This window comes from Xiphias gladius, chromosome 21 (assembly GCF_016859285.1).
Source record: "Xiphias gladius isolate SHS-SW01 ecotype Sanya breed wild chromosome 21, ASM1685928v1, whole genome shotgun sequence".
NCBI lineage: Eukaryota > Metazoa > Chordata > Actinopteri > Istiophoriformes > Xiphiidae > Xiphias > Xiphias gladius.
The window spans coordinates 13,721,355-13,748,586 of record NC_053420.1 but is presented as its reverse complement, the minus strand read 5'-3'; the positions used below and the strand labels follow the sequence as shown (position 1 = coordinate 13,748,586).

Genomic DNA, 27,232 nt, shown 5'->3' with positions numbered 1-27,232 from the left:
GAAGTTGTCTCTAGAATGCCAAAGTTACATTTTTCCTTTGGGTTCAAGACTGTGGTGAACATTTGTGTTTAATGTAGGGTCTTTTTCAAGCTCCCTTTGACATCCTTTCCTGAATCTTGGGTTAATGCTACCACCTACTGGAATAAAGAATGTACTGCATGTTATTAGAGACCACGATAAGCACCATGCACTCTTGCTTGCTCACAGCTGAACTCTCATTGACTGCAAAATGATTTCTGGATTATACCACATGTTAATGGTAACTCTATTACCTTGTGTATGTTTAATAGCACCAGAAGCAGTTTACCTTTTTGACTGCACACTACTGACTGGTAGTTAGTATACTAACACACAGGTACTGATTCTTTTTTTCAGTGTGCACATACATTATTTTGTCTGCATGTGATACAACACTTATTACTAATGTCCTGTGCTGTCATGGAAAGCATCCCTTTAACACGTTTACTCTGTTTTGAATTTGCAGGTGTTGTTTGTCAATGTTAGTGCAGTCTTTGTGACTCTGAGGACAGAGCAACTATACCCATGGTTTCCATCCTGTGGGTCAACAAGTGGTGGCATGATGAAATCACAGGGGTCACAAGATGATTACGAACAGGATATCAAAGTGGGACAAATATATTTCTGAGACATAAAAAAAGATGTTCTATTTTTCAGAATTTTCTACAAGCTTTTCTTTTTTTTCTAGTGAATTTCAAAAATAATTGTACCTACTTAGGCCACTAAAGTTTATTCTAGTAAATGAATCAGAGATGGAAAATGTATTCGTTCACAACACACAGACTGCGACAGGGGGCTGAAATAGACATAGCTTTGTTTTGAGGGCCGAAAAGGTCATGACCATACATATGTCAACAAATGTTTTGAAAATGATCATTTTGATTACACTAAACTATTTATAACTCACCACATAGATCGGAGTTCTTATTATGAGCTATTGCACAATTTAAAACAAAACCAATAAATTAATGATATTGGATAATGACATTGCTGTCAGGGTACAGAAACCAAGCATTTAAATTGCTAATCTGAGCTGGAGAGTTTAGCCTCCAGTATTATTTCTCTGCAGAGGGCAAGCGCATCGCATCTGCTCTCTGTACAAGTCAGTTTAAATGTAATTTCTTTATGATTGTTTTGCATTCTGTGTCTCTGTAGTTCGTAACTTAACCATGGATCAGTTTAGTCTTGGCACACTCTTCAATAAGAGATCATACCTCATTGAGGTTCGTTGGCGTCGGTGTCCATGGGTAGAGTAGAATGGAGCACCCTCTTTGAAAGGGGGATGGAAGGGCCAATCTGGCAACCCTGCCCCTGTCAAAAATCTCACTGCAGAGTATGCCAGTTCCTGCTGGAAGTTGCACACTGAAGTTAGCGTCGTTGCACCTGGTACTGGCATAACTGCAAGCTAACCATGGCAGGAAAGAGGGCATTAGTAATCCTGTCTAAAGGTGCCGAGGAGATGGAAACTGTTATCCCTGTGGACATCATGCGTAGAGCTGGGGTTTGTAACTCGTCTGCAGTCCCTATGACATGCCGTGTGTGTTAGCAGCTAGCTAGCTAGCTAATGGTGGCGCAGACCAAAACAACTTAGCCAGCCAGCTTTAGTTAAAATTAGCCAGCCCTTCCAGTCAGGCCACCACGCTGTCGTGATAGTAACGTTTTATTGTTGTCAGCAGCTTAGTGAAGACATACTGTCACTGTAAAAATGATAAGCGGCATTTGTAAATAGCTAATGTTAACAGGCTAACTGCCCAACTAACGGGAGCAATACTTGACCATTCACAGGGTTTGATTTTTTTTTTTTTGGTATAGAGGTTAATAAGCTATTTGTTCAACTGTTAACGCCCTCACAACCTTTAAAGTGAGAGGCCAAGTTAAATGTCAAAGTCTAAAGACATTGCAACTCTCCGCCATTTGACAGCTTTCAAAACAAAAGTCTCCGTCAACCATACGCAGACACGATGCCATGCCATGTCGTGCAATTATACTAATGCTGTGGGGGTTTTTTTTGTTTTTTGTTTTTAATTACACACCCAAACTTGTAGATTGCAGTGACGATTGCAGGACTGACGGGCAAAGAGCCAGTCCAGTGCAGCAGAAACGTCGTCATCTGTCCCGATGCCAGTCTGGAGGATGCCAGCAAACAGGTGAGGCACTGGGGGTCGGAAATACAGTATTCTGCTTTGGGGGTTGTGTGGTAGCCAGTAGCGCAGGAAACATTACATGGATAAAGGCAAGAATGGATTCCACTAAATGTCAGAATGTCAAATTCTGGATGCAAATGTTAATCAAGCAGTCAATTTCTTTTCACTGCAAAAATCAACAAAATATGTAATTTTCACAGCTGCACCTTCCATCACTGTCATTACATGTTTGCCCAAAGGAAGGCTTAAGATTTCAAAGCCAAATGAAGTAAGCTATTCTTTAAATTGTTAGTATGTATAGATGATAGCTGGTGTTATCCAATGCTAAACCATCTAAGTCTCTGTATGTTATGGTCTGCTTCTGTTCCCAGGGCCCTTATGACGTGGTGCTTCTGCCAGGAGGTATGCCAGGGGCCCAGAATCTGGCAGAGGTGAGAAGAACTCAAACTCCATCTAAATGGATCAGTCTCTTCATGTTCCGATCTGCTAGGTTCTAGTCAAATAGACTAGACCCATGGATCACTTTATCTGTCACAATGCCCCCTTTTGGAGGCAGAGTGTAACCCCATGTAAAATAATATATTCTTACAAACAACTATGAAAATACTAGAGCTGCAACGATTGGTTAATTGATTAGTTGATTGGCAGAAAAATAATCAAACTATTTTGATAATCAAAAAATTGTTTTAGTAATTTTTTTAAGCATAACTGACAAACGCTTTCTGTTACCAGTTTCACAAAAGTGTGGAATCAATGCTGAATATGTTTGGGTTTCAGGCTGTTGGTCAAACAAAGCAAGACATCTGAAGACATCACTTTGGGCTGTGGAAAATTATAACAGGGTTTCTTTCACCATTTTCCTATATTGTATAGACAAGTTGAATAATTGATTATTTGAAAAAATGATCAGCAGATTTATCGATAATGAAAATAATTTTTTCAGCCCTAGAAATTACTAACAAGTTGAGTGTTTATGTTAATCAATGGCCAGGCCAACAATAGGTAATGGACTGTGGCCTAGTAATCACCAGTAATTGCAAATGGCTATGGTATATGGTCAGTCGGCGCTGAAATGAGCCAAACAGACGATCAAATTTGGACTTAAGCGGCCGGCTGGATTTGGTGTGGAGCTATACACCAGAGCCTTGGTCCTGGTTCTAGTGCAAACCCCTGGATCATCCGATGGTGTCGGAGTGACCATCCATTGTGTTAGAGTGTTCAGGTCCCGGAATACAGGCCGAGTGCAATTCTCTGTGGATTGAGCCTTTTGATACTTTCACAGTATTTATATAGAACCTAGACCTACTTTATAATCAAAAAAGTAATGAAAATCCCAGTTTTTACAATATGGGAACTTTAATTTTTTCTCTATAACAGTAAATACTTGACTCAATAAGCAACAGTCAAAGTTGAAGACCTCAGACAAAAACACAAATACCAAAGTCTTCTATTTAAAATAACCAAACCTTTTTCAACTTTGGCAAAAAGTTTTATATTCATGTAGAACCCTATTCCTCATAGTAAAGGCCCTGTTATCTAGGCATTTAACATTTAATTTTGCCGTCTTGATAAGTCTTGCTAACCTAAATCATAGCCTCACTTGCATGAAAGATGTGTATTATAGAGATGCAACGATTAGCTGTTTAATTTTTCTTCAATTGGTCGATCAAAAGAACATTGGCAACTATTTTGATGATTGATTAATCGTTTCAGTCATTTTTATAGCAAAAATGCCAAATATGGTGCTAGCTTCTCAAATATGAGGATTCTGTGCTTGTTTTTAAAAAATTTGTATCATATATAATAATAAATTAAATTTTGCTTGTTTTGGACTCTGGGTTGGATAAAACAAGTGTTTAAGCAGTTCTTTCTCTACGTTAAATGTTGATCAATAAATGACTCTTGCCCAGTGTTTGCTGGAATAGGCTACAAGCCCCTCTGTGACCCTAAACAAGATAAGTGAGTATAGAAATTGGATGAATGGGGAGATAAAATAAACCTAAAGGCAATATAAGAATGTGCCCTCATTATTCATATTTAAGAGTAGAGTTCAGATTTTTTGTGTTGCTTTTTGTTATCATCACTCACTCATCCTTTTAAAAAAATATATTTTGGGCGTCCGAATTTAGAGTACAAGAAAATTACTGAATCAACTTATAACATAATCTCTATTATTTTCTATTCCTCTGTGGTACATGGATGGCATAGAGGAAGCTTTTAATGTTGTAAAAAAATAAAACTTATTTGATATTCTGAAATTCAATATTTTAGTCAAACTCATCTGATAGATGAGATCTGGCAAAGACCATGTTTAGTTTAGACATCATTGTTACTGTTTTTGTTTAATAAATCTGTGGTTGTATTGGAACAGCGATGGGTTAGTTTTGATGTGTTTTAAAACATTGCCAGTTTGTTTTCATGATTATAGCATAGTCAGCATATACACTGTGCCATCACATGGCCTGGAAATGACTCACGGTGCATCTGGTTTCTATGCTCTCTTGCAGTCTCCTGCTGTGAAGGAGGTGCTGAAGGATCAAGATGGCAAGAAGGGCCTGATTGCAGCCATCTGTGCAGGTACAGTTTGTGAAAACAAACCAAAATCATAATTACACAGGAGCAGCATCTGGTAGTGATGCCTTTCTATGGGTTAAAATTTAAATATGACATGACCTCAAATTTGACCATCATGCTGTGCTTTTAATCAATTAGATGTAAATTACCCAACCTACACAGTGCAGTTTATTCTAGTGCTTGCTGTGTAAAACAGCATTGTCATAAGTAATTGAGCAATTACTTATGACAAGTAATTGAGCAAGTAACACTTCTCATGTTTTCTGTATCAAATCAAATCAGTTTTTCACAAATTAGTGATATAAAGTATCTTGGGAACTGTAAACATTTTTAACTAGAAACAACACTAAAGGTATGACATTCTGGTTTAAAATATACCAAGCTAATGTTGTGCTTGTAAATGGGATTTGGATTTGCTCACAAGTGGAGTTAAAGATCTTGGACAGAAAAAAGGTACAGTTTTTATATGCACATAACACTGGATTTGGGGGATTTTCTGGTATTTTAGTTACTGGATGTGCCCTAAAAAAGGTTTACCACACACCTTAACAACATTTTGAAAAATATACACTTTTAACAAACAACATGCTTCATTAATTCATGGTCATTTGTGACCCCATTTGGCATTTGAAATGAAGGGTGAGGGTATGATTAATAACTATCCCCGAGTGAACCCACCAGCACTTACATGTTATTTGACAGCCTTTGTATGTAGAGAAAGGACATTCGAAGGACATTATGAAAAAAGGACAGGGGACCAATGCGGCAAAGTGGATTGAAGGGTGTCCTAGAAAATGACTGAAATCCTCAAAGGAATATACAGTTTAATGAACCTGCCAGCAAGAGGGCCAGCTGCAAGATTTATTATTCTGCCCTATTGTGAAAATTATTATCTTGACATGTGAAAAAGGTCTGTTAAAAAAGGACTTGATTGAAAACCAGATTAATAAAAAGTGTTAAAAAAATAGCAGGATAAGTTAACCATAGTATATTTCTCTTTTTGAGTTAAGATTTGTTACATGCATGTGAGGTCATGTCCACATATACATCATTTTTAGGATTCATCAGATTATAGAAAGATCGTCATTATTACCCTTCTCTCCACGTCTGCCTTGCTGTATTACTCTGATACTCAGAAGGTCTCCCCCTGTCTCTGCCAGACTGGCGTCCTTTGGGTGGGGACTAGCTGTAACAAGAGTAGCTTGGCTTTAACTGGCAGTCTGCTGTTCTGCCAGGGGAAAGTGTAATCTTTAGACTGCATGGGAAGACAGCCAGGGAGCATAATCAATAACTTTCTATTTATTAACAGTTTTTGGATGAGCTCACTGCAGTGCTAGGGCACTGCCAAAGTTAATGCAGCAGCAGTCAATGTCTTCAGCCTCTCCTTTTTTTCTCTTCAATGTGGTGCAGAGTCTTTGGAGAGAGGCTGAAACTGTATACTGCATGTGTGTATTCTTAGAAACAATGGTACAGTTGAGGACACCTTTAGGACATAGTGTTGTCAACAGATATTTTGTACTTATGTCATTCATTTATGATATTAACTGCAATCCCAAAGGTCAATTGCACCATTTTCTGTACTAGGATTTTCTTTGTCTGTATGATTTTTATATTTTGTGTTTAGCTTGAAGGGAGTCATTTAGGGACACAGTATTTTACCCTATTTTATCCTTGACTCCTATAACCTTTTTTAAACTTCATAAAGATGAAAACCTGGACTGACGCAAACACTAGAACATGTTCTGAAGTGTCACTTTAGAAGAAGAAGCTGTTAAATGAATCTTAAAACAGCTTTACCCTTCTGCAGGCCCCACTGCTCTCCTGGCACATGGCATCGGTTACGGCAGCACAGTCACTACACATCCTGCCATGAAAGAGAAGATGATGGCTGGAGGTAAAAAAAAAAAAGAAACAAACAAACATGCAAACAAAGGGGTGGAAAATATGTTGAAATGTACAGCTAGTTGCTTTTAACATTTGCTGCTGTAACTCAGCACAGAAGGAATTGTAAATATGTGTAAAGGGCAGCAGATGGTGCTGTACTAGCTCTTTCTTGCCTGTAGAAAATCATGTCACTATGCAGCAGAAGAGAGCGCACCACTCACAGGTGAAAGCAGATGCAGGAATTTGACTGAACATACTACAACTGGGTCAATTGAAATAGTGATAGATTATCTATGTGTAAATGCTTATAGTACATTGTGGTCTCTAACGTGTGGCTTTCAGCTTGTGGCTGGACGCTCTCATATTGTGATAATCCTTATGGTATTGCTCTTTGTATATGTTTTTTTTTAGACCACTATAAATATTCAGAGGCTCGAGTACAGAAGGATGGACATTACATCACCAGCCGTGGGCCAGGAACCAGCTTCGAGTTTGCGCTGACAATTGTAGAGGAACTTATGGGGGCTGAGGTTGCAGCTCAAGTCAAGGCTCCTCTTATTATGAAAGACTGAATGTAGCTCTGTGCACTTACATCCTGCAAGCAGCACTGCCCACTATACATGCCTGGCACTACTGAGACAGTTAATCCAATGTAGCTGGCACAAAGAGTCAAAGTAGCTAGTGACAAATCATTTTCCCGAGGGGACATAGGATGTTTCCATTCTGACAGGTTATTGTCTTCCTTTGTCTTTCTTAGTTGGCAATGAAAGGCACCCTTGTGTTATCTAACACTGAAAAACAATATGAATAATAACTGCACAGGCGTTCCAAATGAGATGCAATTGATTTAGTTTCTTTGTACTTTTTTCCACAAATTGCTAGATCATTGTTCTGACTGCTTTTATTGTTTCATTGTCATTAAAGCATTAATGTGACGAATCGCTGGTTGTCTTATTCTACTGTATATTAATACTGGAGGTCACTGTGACTTGTTTTCACATGCCTGCAGTGGTTGTTGACGCCTAAATATAGGCTGCATAATGTAATGTATTGTGAGCGCTGCTTGGGACGCGGGAAGCAGAATCCGAATAGATTGCCAGGTGTTCTGACCAATGAAAATCCGCGGCCTGTCAGCAGTTGTACTCTGATTGACCAATAGGGGCTCGCCCCCAGCTAGGGGGCGGGGCTCTGATGCAGCGCGTGGTAGTTGTGTCAGAGCAACAAAATCAAAAGGGTCCTCACAGTCAAAACGGAAGAGACGGATTTCGACAAAGGTAAGAGACTGGAAGTGTTGTGTGGGTTGTTTACACTTTTATCAGTGACAATTTTCCTCTTAAATGGGTTTAATAGCGTTTAGATATTCTCCTGTCTGACATTTAATATTGGTAAAGCAGTTTACGCAGCGTTAATCGCGGCAACTAGCTACTAACGGTATCATAACGTTACCGTCAGTTAACAACACGACAGCAACACGGACAAGTTTAAGTTACATCATTAAAAGAGTGGGTGTTTAAGACTAGCAATCATTTTTTATTAAGCCGTGATTAGCCTGCTAAGTGTGTTGAGTGGTGAGCCTCAAGTTCGCTGCAATTCATGGCATAATGGATTGACATCAGCGTGTCAAATTGACCGGGCGGAGTTTCAGCGTTAGTCCGAGGTAAACCTCACTACATGTTCACAATTAAAAGATGCGTCCAGACTGAGCAGACACCAACAGCAGTGAAATCGGGGGAAAACCGTGTCTTAACGCTGACAGATCGTTCTGCAGATGTGAGCCGACATGGAGACGTCAGTCCCAGAAACTGTCCATCCTTAGCAGCAGCAGCAGCATCCGCAGTCAGATTGTGGTGCATACACTGACTGTAGCTAATACAGTGCGGCGGAGACCAGGTTAACTCCTCCATCAGCCCGAGACATCTCCGTGACAGCGAGAAAAAGCGCTATCAAACACGTGCAACTGACAATATCATAACCCAAAAAAAGGTCTTTTTAGCTCGTCTTGTGATTCAATAAACCACTGGGAATGTCATAATATCGAGGTTAAGGTCACGTTGATATGGATAATAGCTGACATACGGCCGTGCACGTCTACACGCATAGCCGTTTAAGAAAGTACCTAAGCGGAGATTTTCTGCCTGGAGCAGCATTTTGGAACATGAGTTTTGGTTTCACCATAGCGATACCCTCATTGCCACGAGGCTTGTCAAGATTCTGCTCATCATTTTCACTTGATCACTTAAAACAGGAAGAACCCAAGGTGTTATCGTCACCTCTGTCACTTTACATAGACAGGAAATACATTGCGAATTCTTTTCTGGTAGGCTGAATTTTCAATTGCTGGGAAACGGCCTCTTACTCATTCTTAACAAAGCATGCAGATCCACAGCAAGTCAGGGGTCATCCTAATTCTGTAGGAGGGCAGCTCAAGTGGATTTTTCATCTATAATTGCACAACCAAACAAAAGTGAGTCAAAACAGACTGAGGCTCTTTTTTCATTACAGTGCATCAAGAGAGCATTGTTTACTGGTAAAATCACATCACATCAAAATCCAAATCATCAGAATCATTAGTGTGCACCTGTGTATGACTATTACTTCTGGGTGCAGCACAAAAAGTTTCAGGCTAGTTGTTTGCCCTATGACAGCTTTCAGCATTATAGACGGGGCTATGCCTGTCATGGTGAGGCAACATCACTACATTGTGTGCCTGAGCTAATGTATTTTATTTCTGTGTTTCAAAATAAAGAACCATCCTTTGCCACTCCCTGGAAGACAAACCTCAGTCCTTAAATATTGTTTCGATGACAGTTGTACGGCACAGTCTCATTAATGCTATGTTTTTCAGTTGGATATTTCTGGAATGTTACCATTTTTGCGCTGTTGCACATAGCATGTTAGAATTATTCTGCTTGAGCAGCTATACAGTAAAGAGCTTGAGGCTTGACTCCCTATTTCTGGATGGGGCAGAAGAGGGAGGAGTTGGGGGAGGGTGAGGCTGAAGTCTCTGTGACTGAGTCATTGGTTTAGCTAATGATACAATTAGAGTGCTGCACTTTGCATCTCCTGATTAGATCACCTACTAGCATTGGCCTGCAGACAATGAAGACTGAATTTTCTTGCCCGTGTTGCTTCAGCAGATAAATTTCAGAAGGTAATAGACAGTTTTCAAGCAAATGGGATTACATCAAACATAAACGTTTTTTTTTGTGTTATCAGTAACAAATTAATAGATTTTTAAATCTCAGGCTATTCACTCAATGTGTAATTAAAATTATAATGCTTGGTGTTTGTATAATTTGGAACTACTACTGGTCAGGGATTGCTAGCCTTAACTTTTGAATAAAATAGATATTTGACATCATATTGGGCTGTAATATTTGCAAGATTGACTCTAAATGTACAGATTATGCTTTAAATTGTTCGTTAGGAGTTTTTTCTTTTTACTAGCCATTTTACCCCAATGAATGCCTCTGGGGGACTCTGTTTACCAGAAAAATAGTTTGGAAAAATACTCTGATTGGCATCTACAGACTTAATTTGTGTTTAGTTTATTTTCAGAAGAGAACATAGCATACTCTAATCTAGAACATTTTCAAATGCATAGGTTAATGAAAAACGCTGAACTTGGCTGTCCAGAGTTACATTTATCACTCTGTTATTAGGTTGTCTGTGCTGCTCTTTTAATTAGTGTTTCCATAAACATCCTTTAATCTTGATTGATCTACACGTATGTTTTTATATATTGGTTTGTAGTAGCCGTACACTGGAATTTGCAGTGACATAATTGGCCGATACGCATCAAATACTGGCTGCTTTCTGCATTGTATTCTGCTTAGATAAAGTACAATTAGCAGAACTAAGTAGGTCTGACCAGCGGTACAAAAGAGGATCGTAAACCAAAACAGGAAGAATAATACCTTATTCAGCTTGTTTATTGTATGGAAGAACTGTATTTGTTTCTTTCCTGTATGTTAGTAAAGGTGAGCAAATACACAGACAAGTGCAGATGCTGTGTAGTCCTGTGGTGACCTGCTAAATGTGCTGCATCAACTGTTTGCTGTAGCTCATGTTCCTTCACTTCTGGAATAATTGGTATTCTTATCATTCATACACTCTGTTGTCAAAAAAAACAGATCCACTGGGGATCCACATAGGTTTTTTTTGAAGTGGAAGCCAATATTTGCTACTTATACATGTACATGTTTTATATCTGCTGTCCGGTGGGAATTTTGCAGTAGAGTGTATTGCAAAGCACTGGTTTAAAATCGATTGATGCTGATGAAGTTTTGCTGTATATCTAGATTATATTTGTATGTCATAATCACTGTCTGCTATGAACTCCAGAATTGAGATCTGACACCTGCTCAAGGCTTTCCCCTTACATGTCTTGATTATTTGACTATGTATGAAGCTTGGAGTCATCATCACCCTCTTCTTTGTCAGTCTGAGACATCTGTCAATACTACATCTTTGCTCTCTCATCTACCAGGTCAGGAGCTGATTGAGGATTGTGTGGCTTTCTGTGGGTTACAAAAGTTAAAGACTAATTCCTCACAATCTGTAATTTTGTTACCTTAATGCCTGTCACTTGCTTTGTTCTCTTTGGTGATCCCAGTGAGACTGTGCAGAGACAGTAGTACTAAAAGCCTAATGGCCTTCTCCTCAGCAATACCCAAAAGACCTTCTTATTCAAAACTTAAAACTGTCTCTGGAAAGTTCATGACACTACTGAAATCACTGTGCATCTGAAGATCCAGTTGCTCCAAAAGTAACTGTGATCAAAGACACCACCAAATACCAAAAGCTGTATCAATATATCAGTCAACTAATTTGCAACTATTGCTTAAAATAATCATATCAGTCTTAAAAAGAATATTTGAATTGTTCCCATTACCTCATACTGATTTGATATAAAGATTATTCCTTCAACCTTTTTTTTTTTAATTTCAGGATAAACGCAAGAGAAAGTAAAGAAATACTTACATGTATTCTACATTTGAGTTGAGGTTAATTGTCCTCGTGTCTGTGAGTGACTGCAGAAACTTGAAAAAAGTAGTGTCTAGCAATAAATAAGGAGAGGAACTGATAAGTGTTTTTTAAGTGGTTGCATAATTCTGCACTAAGCATCAAAGTTACATTATAGACACAGTGCAATTCAAGTTAATAAAGTGGTAAATATCTGTATCCGGATAAGTTCCTGTATATTGTTAAAAATTTTAATATTGGACATCATAGACCCGACCAGTCACACTCCAGTTAAAACAACTGGATTTGGCATTACAGGTTCCCATAAGACCTTGCAAGTAATCAGTGATCTACAGCTCTTCCTCCCTGCCATGATTCACGTGTTCATTTTTTCTTGGACTTTTGTATATGTGTATATTTTGTATATTTATGAACAAAGGAGGATCACTGTTGTACTGTTGTGGTAGGAAGATTTAAATAGCTTCTCTTCATCCCCTCCATGAACAAAATACAGTTTAACTGCATTTCAATCCGTAACACACTTTTAGAGGCATGGTCCATCTGTGAAGTGAAATAGAGGCAAAGGAAGACAGTTCAAATTAAGAAGGTTTGTTCTGCTTGCTGAGGCACTCTGATGCTTGCTGTCAGTGTCACTATCATTAATTGAACTGTTGGCTTCTGTTAATACAGCAGGCACACCTTGAGCACAGTGGGTTACAATTAAGAAAGTATCTGTAATGGATCAGGCTTTGTATAGCTGATAGTAGTCCATTTGAAAAATACCTTAATCTGCCCAAATAACAGTCCTGCAGATTGGCTTGGGCCGTTTCAATTGGCATTGATTGTCTTTCTATACACCCAATGACCTTAAACAGGCATGGTTAAACGTAGAGAAAGGAACGATGGTTGTTGCAGAACATTGTTGGGAAATTAGGTTTTGGTATGCTTTCAGCCAGTTTTGGGGGCCTAAACCAATACCTAACAATTGCAGCAGGAAGATATGGGTTAACATTAATGGACCAATTGTTTCTTGAACTGCCCAGCTGGTGTTGAGGAGGGCAAACACTCAAGCACCTGGCATGATCACAGGAGTGTCACCCTTCCCTTATTCAGTTTGAGAAAGCTGCAGAGGTTCACATGCAGACTACAGGCTTACTGCACTAGACATACGCAGATCAGAACCAACCCTCACACCATTCAGAATGAACTGGGAGTGATGGGTAGTACATTTTGGAAGGCCATGGTTGGGAGTGTGTTTATGGGTGTCTGTTGACAGGTGGATGTGGTAGCAGAGTTCATGATCATGTTTTTTTTTTTCTCTCTACAACTGTCTCCTACTTGCAGAATCACACAATTTTATCCATTCCGTAAAAGGCAACATTAAATGTTTTCGTTTTATTAGTGCTTGGGAGGACTGAATGGTGTTCGTGTGGGTGTGCCTTTGACTCTCAGAAACTCTTAGGAGGTTGTAGTTATTGTTTAGGTGTGGGTTAAGATCGCTTGCTGTTCCCCCATCAGACTGTCTGGCGGACACCGTGTCATGTTTGGTGTCATGACTGGAGAGGAGCAGGCTGCAGAGCCCTAGTCTGGCTGAGAGCAGAAGTTGGAGATGCCGTGACTGGGCTTGAGCTCAGAAAAAAAGGCCAGGGACAGTGGTGCGCAACAGTGAAGCTGCAGCTTTCCCCTCAGGCTCTGGACTACACACACACACACACACACAAATAGATAAACAGACAGGGTGAGGCAAATCCATTAACACAAATCTAAAGGAAACTGATCTGAGCACCACACTGACAGCAATCAAAAACTACAGAGGGAGAGCACACGGTTAGAGAATGTTATTTCTTGGAAGTAGAAGTTCTTAGAAATTAGAATCAAGATAGAGAATGCAAAAACGGTCATTTTTCATTGCCATTATTTATGTATTCTTCTCAGTTTTGCTGAAGATGTAAACTACCAGGCCCATCTCATTTATAGGACTGCATACTATGCCACACATGGTTTGTGATAAATTACTGTTTTCCTGGCTCTCTGTGTCTAATAACGTAAATTCAGACTGGCTATGCTCTTAATGTCTTGAAAAATATAAACTATGCCACACCTTTTAATTCTCTCACCCATGCACTAACCTCATCTATACACTGATACCATACTGCTAAATATTTCCTTGGCCGAGGCTAATCAGAAACGCAGGATGGAACTTGGGCTGTGTTCCACTCAGAAGGCATCATCTCTGAGCCCTGGTTTGTGCAAACTGGTTTTGCACAAACCAGTTTGGTAACATGTAACCCCCCTTCTCTCTGAGCCATAGCCAGCTTTCTGAGCCCTGTTCATTTGCTATGCAGCCAATAACTTTGAGCCACTTTCAGTGGAAACCACGGATCTCCTAGTATGAGGAAGGACTGTCATGTGATTGATTTTCAAATGAACACACATTTTTCTTGCTAGCTTTCCTCTGGCCCACCCTTCTTCTCTTTCACCATTTACAGCTCACACTGATTCACTGAATGCATTTTTACTTGCATGCTGACAGTGCAACGGGAGGTGTGTGTGTGTGTGTAGAGGAAAGAGGGAGGGGCATTTCCTTTAATGCATCGGCTCTGCTCAGTGACTCTCCAAGCTCACACGTTTATTCTGTCTCTTCTCTCCGTCTCTTTCATTCTTTCTTACCCCGTGTTCCCTTTCCTGTTCTGTCTGTCTTGTGTCACTTTTTTTCTGTCTTTCTGTGTTTTTGTCTTTCTCGTGTCACGTACATGCTCATCTCACTCAGGCACATAATCTTGGTCACCAGGATTACACATTCACCAGTCTATCATTCCACATCTCTCTCCTCTCTCTGTTTTCTTGCTCAGTCTCTTGGATTTCGGCTGCTGCTCCTTCATCATAGCTACTGTATTCAGCCTTTACTCCCCGGTTCTGCTCACTGCGTCAGGAATCAGCAGCAGACTGAGGTGGGTGTTTTAAGAGCATCATTGCTAGGTCTGAGGCTACATCTGTCTCTCTCACCCCTCTCTCTTCCTGCTTCTCTTCTCACTTCTCTCTGTCAATGAGAGTCGGGATGATTGTGCCTGTCTGTTCCTTCAGGGGAGCAAATGCTGTACTATCTGTATGCAGCAGCCTTTAACAGTGTCACACACTATGCTAGCGAGGTAGCATATCTACCTCTCCAGATCTTCCTTACTGTCTCAGAGCTGTCAGCACGGTTGATAGTGCTGCTGCTGCATTGAAAACCGTCTTTGCATACCTTATTATACTAGCATGTATTTTGCTCTCTCCTGTCTCTACTCCATTACTCTCCTCTGTCTGAATGTCTGTAATGTTTTATGCATGCCCTGTCCTTTTGAGTTCTTGTCAGAGACTTGGACATGCTGTAAGATTTATAAAGAACCACCTTAAAATAGCCAGGTTGAAAGACATAGGTGCAAACTTTGGCAAAAATACACATGCACATACATGCGCATTCACACAGGAGGTTCGATACGTTTTCACCTTACCTGCCCTGCTGCTGCTGATGCTGCTGCAGTTCCATCTGTTGCAGTTGCCACAGCCAGCAACACCCTGAAGCGAGGCTTTGACTGTTCTCCCAGTGTTGTGATGTGTGTAGCTGAGAGGTTGTGACAGTCATCTGTGCCTGGCGGAATGTGTTACCGTGTCATTTAAATGTGTGTTTGTCTGTGGGTATTCATGCTATGCCTGATTGTTGTGGGCCAGTATTTCTGCACGACTGTGTGCTTGTACATGTCTGTGTGTTAGTGTGCATTTGTGCATGCGCACTCTTGTATACAGTATATGTGCTTGCCTACCCATGGGCTCTGATCCAAGAAAAAAAGCACACGAGAGGCAGGCTGCAGGGGTTCAGTTTGGTGCAGTAAGCTGTTGAACGCTATGTAAGGAGCAGAAAAAAGCAGATTCACGTGCAGGTGTGTCCTTTCACTGGGCTGGTACATCTATATTAAAGAGAAGCATATCTTTTTCTGAAATGTCGGAAATAAATTTCCCTGAGTAGCCTAACTCTTAACAAAGTCAACTTGCTGTTGTTAATACTAACCTATAATTTGTATTTTCAACAAATAGGTTTATGATGAGACGGACGCCAGTGTGACAGTGCTAGAACTGTAATAAGGTTTCTCATTATCTTGTATTTGTTATCTTGCACTTGAGGCAAAGGCACTGACAAGGCCCAGCAAACTATACTACCTACAATACTTCAAACATAATCCCCTCAAAGAAATGCTATAGTACGTGACATCCAATGACAACAGGCAAGGCTGATTAATCTGGAATTTGCCGAATTTGCAGTGCTTTGTTTGGATGTCATTCCTCATACTTGTAATGCTAGAAACAAAAGAGATGGTACTTTTTTGATGATGTTGCAATTATGCTTAACTTGCTGATTTTGAAGTGAAGTGTAGAAACAAATTTTCAGCGGTTACTGTACAGTGTTAACAAAAGATTAAAATAGGATAGGACTTTCACCATTTAATTCCTGTGAGTTAGCTAAATGCCAGTCCTTAGCATTTTTACCAGCAGCAGAGTTGCAACCAAGTTCCGTTAATGAACGTTAATGAAAAAGGAACCATATTATTCATCAGAAAATAAATCAACACACTCTGGGTAAATGTGAGCACATAATAAGACAATATCATGCAGCATTCTTGGTTGTATATCGATAAAATATTGATGATATGAAACTAGATATTTTGTCTGTGTCTTGTCTATGATTATCATATTGTGCTATTGTGCTTTTTTGGCTAGCAACTTGTCTAGCAGCACAAGTGAGCAGCACTACCACTTTTGTCTGGCCCGCGAGTTCTCGCGTGGGCCTGGACCGCTTCACCGCATGACGGACGGGAGTCACACAACGTCACTTTCACTCATTGAAAATGAAATGTAGGTAAAGCTGAAACAAGCAAATAATTTTGTTGTTCACAACCCAACTCAGCTGCAGAGAGTGATCTCCCCTGGGAGCACTCTAAAAATTCACACTTGGAAATACTTTGGATTTTGGTCATTAGATAGCAAAATTGTTGAACCTTGAGATAAAGCTGTATGCAAGCTATGTAAGCCACAGTTAGCCTAGCATTCCAACACTAGCAACCCACAGGCACATCTTGAAAATATGCACCCAAGTACCGATAGTTATAGCTCTCGTATAGGATTGCATCCTTTATAAATAATGTGCAAAAATAGATAGTTGAATAGTTCTAACCTGTGTGTATTTGTTAAAAAGGAATAAACACACGTCATTTTATTTGTCAATTTTGACGAAACTAATCCATAATAGGGGTTCAAGTTAACAGTTTTCATCACTGATTAATCTAATGATTATGTTTTTGATTAATTGTTTTTTAAAATATTTAAATTGCTTGTTTTGTCAGACCAAAAGTCCAAAAGCCAAAGATACTAGATAGAAAGCAAGAAAATTTTTAAAATGGAGAAGCTGGAGCCAGTGAATGTTTGACATTTTTTACTTGCTGATTAGTTTTTTGTCAATTGACTAATTGATTAAATTACTTATTATTTCTCCAATCCATAGTACTGTGCAAAGACGTATTTTACATAGCGTACACATGTTACAGGAAAAAATCGACTTAAAAATCTCATAACATGTAGTGAGGTGCATGTCATTATGTAGACAGTATAGACAGCTACTATGCAGAAGTGACTGAAATTTGTTTGACATTTCACTTAGCCCCGTCACAAATGTAGGTCCTGACTCTTTGCAGTTTTTACAGCTTGGTATGCTCAGTGCTGCTTGGGGTGTTTCCTAAACTGAGCTCAGTAGTCATTCGGCAGTCGAGATTTAGTGGCCTGTCTAGCTTCATTAGCCCTGTTTTGGAGCTCCCAAGGGGGTATCACTCTCACACATACCCACATGGACATAGCGTACACACACAGGACCTCAGTGACTTTATCACACATTTGTTTAGCAGGTGTGTTTTCCTCCTCTTAGCTCCCATATTTTGAATCTATTTTTGCTTAAGAAAAGAGAAGATAAAAGATTCTGGTGTTATTAGTTTTGATAAGGGCTGAACTGGGTTAAAAGTTTTTCAATCAAGATTTGAAAGAGTGCAGTTTTCTAATTGTAAAAGCCGTGATTCAGTTATAGTTAAAATATTAAAGGCCCTGAAAACATTTTGTGTGTCAGCTTTCTATGTGCAAAGTGTCTGACATAAACATATAGGTTTCTGCCAAAGTTAAAACAGTTTTGGTTATTTCGCATGAACGTTTGGTCTGTGCTGTTTTGTCTGTGCTCCTCTCACAAAGTAGTGGGTCTGGGCTAGAAAAGATGATGAGTACTCCTGCACGTCAATCAGGATTTAGTACTGTTTGAATCAAAATGTGATTACAGTCATGGGTTTGTTTGTTTATGTGACCAGTCCACTGTAAAATCTGGTCAAACCAAACCCACAGAATCTTTATGAGGAACATTAGCCGGGTTTGAGTGTTAAACTTACCCTTTAAAGTTACATAGAACCATAATAGACATTAAATCAGAAACATGACAGTTAGTGTGCAAGTATATGTTTATAACATATAGGCAAGCATAATATTTAATGGTATGGAGAAAAACGTAAGATAAGAAACCAAGTTTTCAGGGGCTTTAATCAGTGTCTTAAGGTGGAAAACGTTTGCAGACATGTAGTTGGCAACCGTTGACTTTGCTGTCTATAAAGACAACTATTGTTAGCAAATTTAGCTGTAGCTAATTAATATTAATTCCATGACAACTTCGGCTGTGGTTTGATTAATATGCACTCTATGTATACGGGTGATGGTGGCCTTATTAATTATGATTGGCTTAAAGTTATTTAATTGAGTAAAAACACCACTTTGTATCATTTTGCCCTAGCATGCCCTTGCTCTGTGGCAGGTATTGTGTGAATATTGTGCGCCCCTGAAACTTAATAAATCACTCTAATTTAGACAGTTGCTACAGAAATATGCTGGATAATGTATTGGTTGGCTGCTAAAGAGCTTAATTTACAGCATTACTTCTGATTAAAATAGCTGTTTGCTTTGATGAGTGTTCTTAGTGCAAGCACACAAATGGTCCCATAGCATGGAAAAATGAACTGGAAGATTGAAATTTGTCACTTCACTGGTTTGAACTAACCCTGATGAAGTCGGGGTAACAATTCAGTCATATCATTAATCACATATTGGTGTAATCATTTTGTGGTTCACATGTTTAGATAAATAAGTTAAATTTGATCAAAATCACTTCAAAATTATTTTTGATTTTAATTTATAATTTTATTCTGGTATTGTAAATTACTAAACCATAATAAATGTCAGTATACTTAACAATGATAGCAACTTTTTCCACCCAGATGAATCCATGTTGACCAAAAATGTGAATATAGCATCGTTTGTTGGAGAAGAGTTGTTTGACTTGTTATTTTAGCAAATATGATAACAAAATGATATTTAGGTAATTCAGTGACAATTACTGTAATTTTAATTTTATCCATATCATCCCTCCTACTTTTGATCCACTGTGAAGCACATAAACAAGTCTTTGTTCAGTACACAATATTTGAAGTGTTTTTTTTTTTAGGAGATTTATGGACACTAATCTTATCTCTTTTTGTTTTTATTCTCTAAAAGATAGTAGCTTTATTTTTCTTTTTTAAATTTGTTTAAATTTTCTGTGTGTAATGTGTTCGTTGCATAAAAAAATTGGTCTCTCAATTTTGCACCTCCACCCCTCACCTGACCTTACCACCTCACAGCCAATGAAAAATTTCCTAGCTGGAAAAAGTTCAAATTATTTTATGTTTTTAACCGAACATTTCAACATATTGCTTTGTTTAACTAGCAACAAGAAACTTAGCAACTAGATGAGAGTCTAAAAAAGAATCTTCACTCATTGGATATATGCTTTGTAAAATAGTGCTGTTCATATCTTCTGAATTTGGAGGAGGCCCGCCTCTGCCAGTATAAACAGCTGTGATATTTTCAGCTGCACAGTCTTTCACATGCAAGTAAGAAAGAGTGACCTACTGTCTGCACGTTGCCTTTCGCTAAGAATTGACCACAAACATCACAGGCCAAATGGCACAGCACACATTCTCACACGTACAGGCTACTTTCAGATCACACAAGGCAGTGCTGACATTCAGTGGGACTGTGTCTCCACTAGATTTTTCTCTGATGATCCCTGATCTTAGTCAGATTCAGTGTGATCATCAAGATTTATGTTGCCATGTTCGTTTTTTCAGGGTTTCTGTTTAAATAATGTGTGTGTTGGACGTGATTTGTGAGTGTAGATGCAATTGACAAAGCCCAGACCACGTTAATCATGATACACTGCAACACTTCATGGACAGTCCATGTGAATTACAGCAATAATATTGCAAGTGTGAATAACGATTCAGCACTGACTGTTGTGGTTGACGTGTATGTGATTTATGAGACATCGTGTTGTTCTTGATGACTGAGTTATTGGGGTCATGTCTGTATAAATACTTGAGATTGATTAGAAAGCCTCAGTATGAAAACAGAGCACTATGTGGGATTTTTAGTTAGATATTAGTAAAACTCCAACACTGTATTGCCTGTTTAGCAAACTAATCACTGACTCGCACCCATAATGTGCTAACTGTTTATTTTATTCTAACATGGTGCACCTTAGGCTAACTCACTATGGTTTAGTGTGATGTGCACAAATTAGTGTTGTGTGTGCTCTCTGTCTCAGTCTTTGGGATATTAGGGGAAGTGTTAAGAGAGCAGATGCCTTGGATGGTGTCACCGCCTGTTCATTTTTCTGTATGCAATTGCCTTGCCGAGCCCCAGGCTATGTCCGTTCTCCTCCAGGGTCCTACAGTTGTGCACAGCGCACGTGGGCTGGGCCAGCTACTGACTAAAAAAAGGATATGGCCCATCTCCATTAGGTAACCCCAAAAGAGTGAATAGTTAAGGGAACTTATTTGTCAGTACTTGTCAGATGTACCCATTAGAAAATAGCCTGCGACATCAGGGTTGATTATGTACTTGAGTTTCATTTCTTAAAAGGTGGGGCTGGGAGATGATGTAATGTTATTTACCATCTCTTGAAACAATCACACTGTGACAAAATTCTACTCCTATTTACTGCTTATAAAGGTCTTATGAACTTTGACAGTAGTAAATAAGATAGACTAAGTGCAATGAAAAAATTAGTTTGTGAAACAGGGTTTAAGTTTCTTGCTGAGTGACTATGTAGTGAGCTACTTTATATCCAAACCTTACATGAAATACTGTGGCTTTGTACACCAAAGGCCTTGCCTGCCTTTCTGAATGACTGTTGGTGAGGACATTAGGTTTGAACCCCTGTTACCCCTGTGGCTTAAAGTTTTTAGATCACTGGCTGGCCTGATTTGGAGACAAGATGCTTTTGATATTAAAAACTGTCTCTGTCCATCCTTATTTCTGATCAAATTGTCAGATTTATGTTAAGGACTGAAAGTAATCGCAACTAGGCAAGTATTGTACCAAATACTCTGGATATTAATAAGGTAAATGGATAATAATTGTTAACTTTGAATATAAGAGTAGAAATATAATATTTATTAATATTATTATTATTATTATTATTATTGATTTACAGTTGCTATAAATAGTAATAAAAGTAATAAAAATCGTCAACATAAAAATATGACCACTGGCATGACACTGTTTCACCAACCAACACCACTTTCATCGGTAGGTCTCATTTAAAATTTGTGTGCCACTGGCAGATACTTACCCTCAAAAGCCGCTAACAGTCACACAGATCACCATAGTGATAAATAAGTTAGCAGGGATATGAGTAGCTATACACTAGCTCTTTAGGGCTAGTGCTACAGCATTGCCGATCTCAAAGGGAAATGCTCCTTAAACTTTGATAGTCAGCTCTTGGTCTGGCGATGATTTTTTTCCAAGCACTCATCTGCTGTGTAGTAGTAGTTTCGCAATGACACAAACTGTGGAAGCAGGAGGTTTGAATAAGGGATTTTCACTTTCACTTCCTTTCAGCCTCAATATAATTACTGTAGTATATCTTTCATTTGCCACATGTTGTTTGTAATGCAGAGTAGGTCCACTTTGGCCTCCAGAACAGTTTTAAGCACGGATTCATTAAGGTCCTGGAAACACTCTGTGGTCACGGTCTGATTTGAATGTGTCAACAACCTCATCTCCAAGCTGTGATGTTGGGAATGTGGGGACATTTGGAAAAACTGAAGTTACTGTTGTGTTTAGGAAACATTGTCCTGGAGAAAGTAGCCAAGAAGGCATACACTAACTTAGCAGTAAAGTTCGTGTAAGAGGTGGCATTCAGACAATGCTCATTTGATACTAAGGGGCCTAATACTTGCTAAGAATATATTCACACACCCTATGCCAGCTTGGGCTGATGACACAATAGATAGATGCTGTCAATACCAAATTGTGTCCCCGTCATCAACGTGTCACACCACAACCTGGAAACTGTGGGAAAGGTTGAAGTTTTTCCACTCTTGGGTCCTCCAGGCTTTGGTGCTGATGTGTCCTCTGTAGCACTGTCTTCTTGTTAGCTGACAGGAGTGGGACACACTATGGTCATCTACAGCTGAAGCCCATCCTTATCATGGTTTGAGATGTATCTGGAAAATGTATTTTGCTTATGACTTTTCTACTAAGCAGTGTTGTATTGCTTGCATACTTTTGAATTGTCTTTGAGCTTTTTGGTATTCTCTTACTTAACATCAACAGACCATTTTCTCTTTGAGCACCCACTGAATGGTCATTTTCTTTTTGGACATTAAATTATGTACATTTTTGTGCAAACAACAATTTTGTAGTGCTTCTCATATATGTGGGCTATGGAGGAATTTGGAAATATTGTCAGTCGTTTTGGAAACAAGTTCTTAGCAGGAGGCAATGAGAGTTTTTCATTGACATGAATGTTGTGGAGACTGTTGCTAGTGTCAGTTGTAAAGCAAGATGATTTTAAATTTGTGCACACAATCTTTGTCTTGTCAGTTGTTTTGTTGCCATTTTCCTCTGTAATAAGAAAACACTGTTTTCTAATTCAGTCCTGTCATCTTCTATACGTATGTAAGTTAAACTGGGTTCACCACAGAAACCAAGCTAAAATTTGCTACCCTTCACAAGTGCTTAAAATATATAAGAAAACCATTATTCAGAACTTTTTTTTTTTTTTAAAGATATTAGATGGCAGTTTTGGTTGTTTTTAATTTCTTTCAATGTTGTGTTGTATATCAATAAATGTTTGAATCATAAGAATGTGTTGTACACTAGCAGAGTGAAAAATAGTGATGAATTTGTTTATTGCTCCTTCTCATATTTCTCACAAAAAAAGAGACCTTTAACTCCTTTTTAGAACAATTGAGTGAGTAAGACTCGATGACCTGACCTGATTCTGGGTCTCTGACCAGAGTGAAAAATGGTACCCGGTTTGTCAGTTTACATACTGCATTTAATTAACTTGCAAGAAGGACAACAGAATACACTTTAATTTTCTAGATCACAAACAGGGAAAATATTATCATGCTAAGAGAAAACTAAATTTTGATGTTCACTAATTAGAGTGAAGAAGGGAATATCGTATGAGTAATTCAACAAATACTGTATAAAATAAGGTTCATTATCCTGAAAAGACATTGATGTGGCAGAGGCAAAGTGTATTGTACAGGGAATGGCTACTTAAACAGGTTGAAAGACAGATGGACAGCACTGTAGGAGGCAGAGAAACAGTCTACTGGAGCCACAGAAACAGATACAATATTGATATTAAGATACTGAGATAGGTAAAGATGGAAAGCATTGGCATGAAACAGAATTTCTGTCCCTTGTCACCTCTTTCAGGATGAGTTTCAAACTGAAAAAAATAAAGGTTTGGGGGGATGAGGTTGTTGCCTGTGAATATGAGTAGGACAGGTCTTCAGCAAACTACTACCAGTGACATACTACGTTATGTCAAAAAATAAACTAGGGCAGGAACTAATAGTTATTTTCATTTTATCGCAGTATAATCGTATGCTGGTTATTCTTTCTAGTAACAAAAAAATTGCTTAGTCTATAAAGTCCCATCACAAGTTCCCAGTGTCTAAAGCCACTTCTGCAAACTGGTTTTCCAACATCTTCAACAGTCCAGTAACCTAAGGTTAGTGAACATACAGTGTTATTAAACAGAGAAAAACATATACTGTAGATTGGAGAAGCTACACCCAGGAACAGTTTGGAGTTTCTTTGAAAAAGGACTTAAATTCATATTGGATAAACTGTCATCTGTTAATTTTCTGGTGATTGACTAATTGAGTAATCAGACTTGACTAGCTGTCAAAAAGCCACTCAGCTCCAAAGTTCTACTTGGATGGGTGGATTTTTGGATGAAAAATGAAGGTTCAGTCAGTTTTGAAATGACTTTTATTTTGTGTATGTATGGTAGAAGGAACACACAGTGTCTCACACACAGAAATCAATAATTAAATGCCTACCATGACTTGCATGGCAGTGAAGCAATGAAAATTTTTTAGAGGCAGTAGGCTAGTTTTTTATCAGTTAAATCTCTTGATTAAAATGGTCATACATTGGATTTCTGAGAAGAACTGACCCCAATCAAATGCACACATTCAGTGTTACAGTACTGCTGCTAGCAGTATATTACATCGTCACAGCCCTACACGTTTCCTGCTGTTAGCCTCGCAGATTACGAAGGTTAATGTAACGGCACAAATGGCACATTGAGTCACTGTAACACCTGGACACATTGCACTAACACACAGGATCAAAATACGTGCTATTAACTAAATACATTTATAAGACCTCTCTTCTTAGAGTATAGCTGCTGCTGCCTAAGGGACACAGAAATCATTCAGTAAACAAACACTTGAACTTCTACAATGATTGTCTGTGACACAGACTATGGGCAGGCCAACGACATATATGTTGACATGAATAAACAGCATGACATTGACCCTTTATGCCTCAGGAAACCTGGGGCTATTCTCATGCTCGACCACGCAAGTACTAAGGGTTTGTGTAGGTAGTCTGATGTAATGTCAGTGTGTGTTTGTGTTTGTACAGAAAAAGAAAGAGGGAGATGGACAATCCGCGTCAATCTTATGTGTTCATATAGAAGCTCAAATAGATACTATGTTAAAGCATGCTTTGATGGATCTATACACTGCCATACAGTCATTGTGTGGGCACTTGCATGTAGCCATTAAGTTTGTCCTACTTTCGATGGAAGGCTCAGTGTATTTTATATGCTTGCTGCACTTCAGCTCCCGTGTTGTTACACAGATTCTGTTTGAAGGCACTTCTCTGCTTCCATAACACACAGCAAACAAGCCAGTAACCAGCTGTTTGAGATACAGGAGTTTTGTGTAAACAGTAGGCCTATTCAGTCATACTACAGTACATGTAGAGCATCTTTATCAAGCAGTTAGTTGCAGTGCCCTTGGGAGTCACAAAGATAAGTGAATGATGTTTCCACTCTGGAGCTACTTTAAGGAGCAGTGTTTTGTTTTAAAAGAGCAGCTGCAATCGTGTCCTGAGGTTGTTTTTGTGTGTGTGTGTGTGTGTGTGTGTGTGTGTGTGTGTGTGTGTGTGGAAAGTGACCCTGCCAAGTCATCCATGAGTGAGTCAGATCTGCACACATGTGTGTGATCAGAAGGATGGAAGCCTGTGCACTTCATGCTTATATACAGGAGGATTTTATCTGACCTTGGGGTTACAATGATGGCTAAAGATGTATGGATGTTCAAGTGTTCATTTTTCTGATAAATTTGGTTCTAAATAGTTATTTGATGCTATAAAACAGAGGTTTGACGTCATGATTCAAAGCTGTGTGTGTGCTTGCAATTTAGTCGTGCTGGTGTATGGATGGGACCTCGATACCATGGCTCAACCCGCCGATCACTACTGTGCAGACTCTGGCTCCAAATGACATCAACAGCGCAAGATGGCACTGCCTGTATCCAGGATATTTTGGCTTAATTTTTGTACAGTAGGAGGAAGTGGCGAATAATCTATGATTTATCTACAATCAGTTTAAACTGGCCGATAAAACTGACCCGCCATCGTCTTGGTTGGGCTCTATTTAAGATTGGTTTGACAACAACTATAGGTGAAGGTGACTATGATGCCCCCCCATCTGTTATTTCTAGTTTTGTAAAGTCAGGTAACTATATGTTACTGCTGTATCACTGCTTTGGTACAGTGGTGATGTTTCCCCTTGGTCTGTATATAGGTAATGTTAGAAACATGCACATGTGGTACTGGCATTTCATCGGTGATAACCACATTGACAGGACAGCATGGACTGTGTGAGTGAAGAGTGTTGATGAATGGGTGGTTATTCTGTGTGTGTAATTTACCAGTTTGTCACAATGCTTCTCTTTAATCCTCTTATACATTGACATATCGATGTATGGGATGCTGTAGTACAGTATACAGTATGCAGTACAGAAGGAGTTAGGGACTTTTGTTGGGAATTTATTTGAACATATTACCTCAGGTGGGAGCTGTGATTTTATGTTTTTTCCTTTTTAATGTGTCTTCACACGTCTGTTCGACACAAATACTCGCAAATTGCCCATTTTATTTATGTCCCTTGCCCTGCTTTTTTCTTCTGATATTAAGACGTGAATAAAAAGGTTGTTTAGTTGTTTTGTTGACTAATCCAGAGATTTTCCATCGCTCATTGTGGATTGACTTTGCAGATTGAGATGAACTATAAACTTTTTCTCTGATAAGTAATTTCAGATCTTACAGACAAAATGAAGAACGTCTAGTGACATTTCTTCTCCTTGTACTAGAAACAAATCAAGATGTGTTACTTGTATGCCTGGATAGGCTGCAAATGTTGTGACTAAGAATGGCATTAAGTAGGTTAAAACAATTAATCAGTAGGGAGAAGTGAAGTTGATGTTCACTAGAACTGGTTTTCTCAGTGAGAGAGGGAAGATGACATGCAACAAATATTTCCAGCCAGGGGATGCTGTGATCACATAGACACCTTCTTAAACCCCTAGGCAAAGGGACACCCAATAACAAACTAATTTAGGTTTAAACTTGAAACCTAAAGCACAAAGATGGTGTCGATGCTCTGTACTTGACAATGTTGAACAGAAGCTAGCCTGCATCACAGTTATTAGAGGGGGTGCTTTCCATCCTGTGCAATGCTCAACCATACTAACAGCATGGCAGGACTTGAAATGAAATGTGTGAAAACACATTTGCAGCACTATGAAATGTAAAAGTAAGTGCAAGATAATACCATGGAAACATCACCTCCATCTTGATAGTTGGTTCTTCAGTGACCTTGCACTGGTTAGGATGACACACAGAGGAATAGGAAAAGCATGTTTTCTTCCAGTGAAGTGGCAGCAGGATGCTTTACTGAGCCAGTCCCATTACTTAAAGGACACAGATTTGATCTTTGCAAGAGTTTCTTACGGCAAGACACAAACCGAACTTCTGTTTATTAACTCATTGTCAGTTGCTTTGGGTGACTGTCAAATATAAGCATAAAATAGTTTTATAAATGTCTGTAGGTGACTGACAGCCTTGTTCTTGTAGTGAAATAGAATCATGTCTAAACACAGAACCACTGAAAAGACTGCAGCTTGTATTTTATGTTTGGAGTGGTCTAACATACTCTACCATTAATGGAA

At 39.0% G+C, this 27,232-nt stretch overlaps 2 protein-coding genes across 6 annotated transcripts in view; both read left to right on the top strand.

Moving 5' to 3' along the window:
• Nucleotides 1-1,298: 1,298 nt before the first annotated feature.
• Nucleotides 1,299-7,559, top strand: park7 (parkinson protein 7). The gene is made up of 6 exons (XM_040116595.1): nt 1,299-1,519; nt 2,064-2,165; nt 2,534-2,593; nt 4,670-4,739; nt 6,544-6,630; nt 7,032-7,559. Exons 1-6 carry the CDS (start codon nt 1,430-1,432, stop codon nt 7,190-7,192), a joined length of 570 nt encoding a protein of 189 aa, XP_039972529.1. The 5' UTR covers nt 1,299-1,429; the 3' UTR covers nt 7,193-7,559.
• A 260-nt stretch (nt 7,560-7,819) lies between these two features.
• The window catches only part of kcnab2a (potassium voltage-gated channel, shaker-related subfamily, beta member 2 a), a 76,935-nt gene continuing 57,522 nt past the window's right edge, over nt 7,820-27,232 (top strand). For 2 of the 5 annotated variants that reach the window (XM_040158793.1, XM_040158789.1), the window contains exon 1: nt 7,820-7,894. The gene's annotated coding sequence lies outside the window, so the exon portion shown is untranslated. Of the gene's footprint in view, nt 7,895-9,010; nt 9,085-9,699; nt 9,772-14,512; nt 14,537-27,232 lie in introns of those variants that run through there. The other 3 variants (XM_040158791.1, XM_040158790.1, XM_040158792.1) reach the window with 3 other exon arrangements.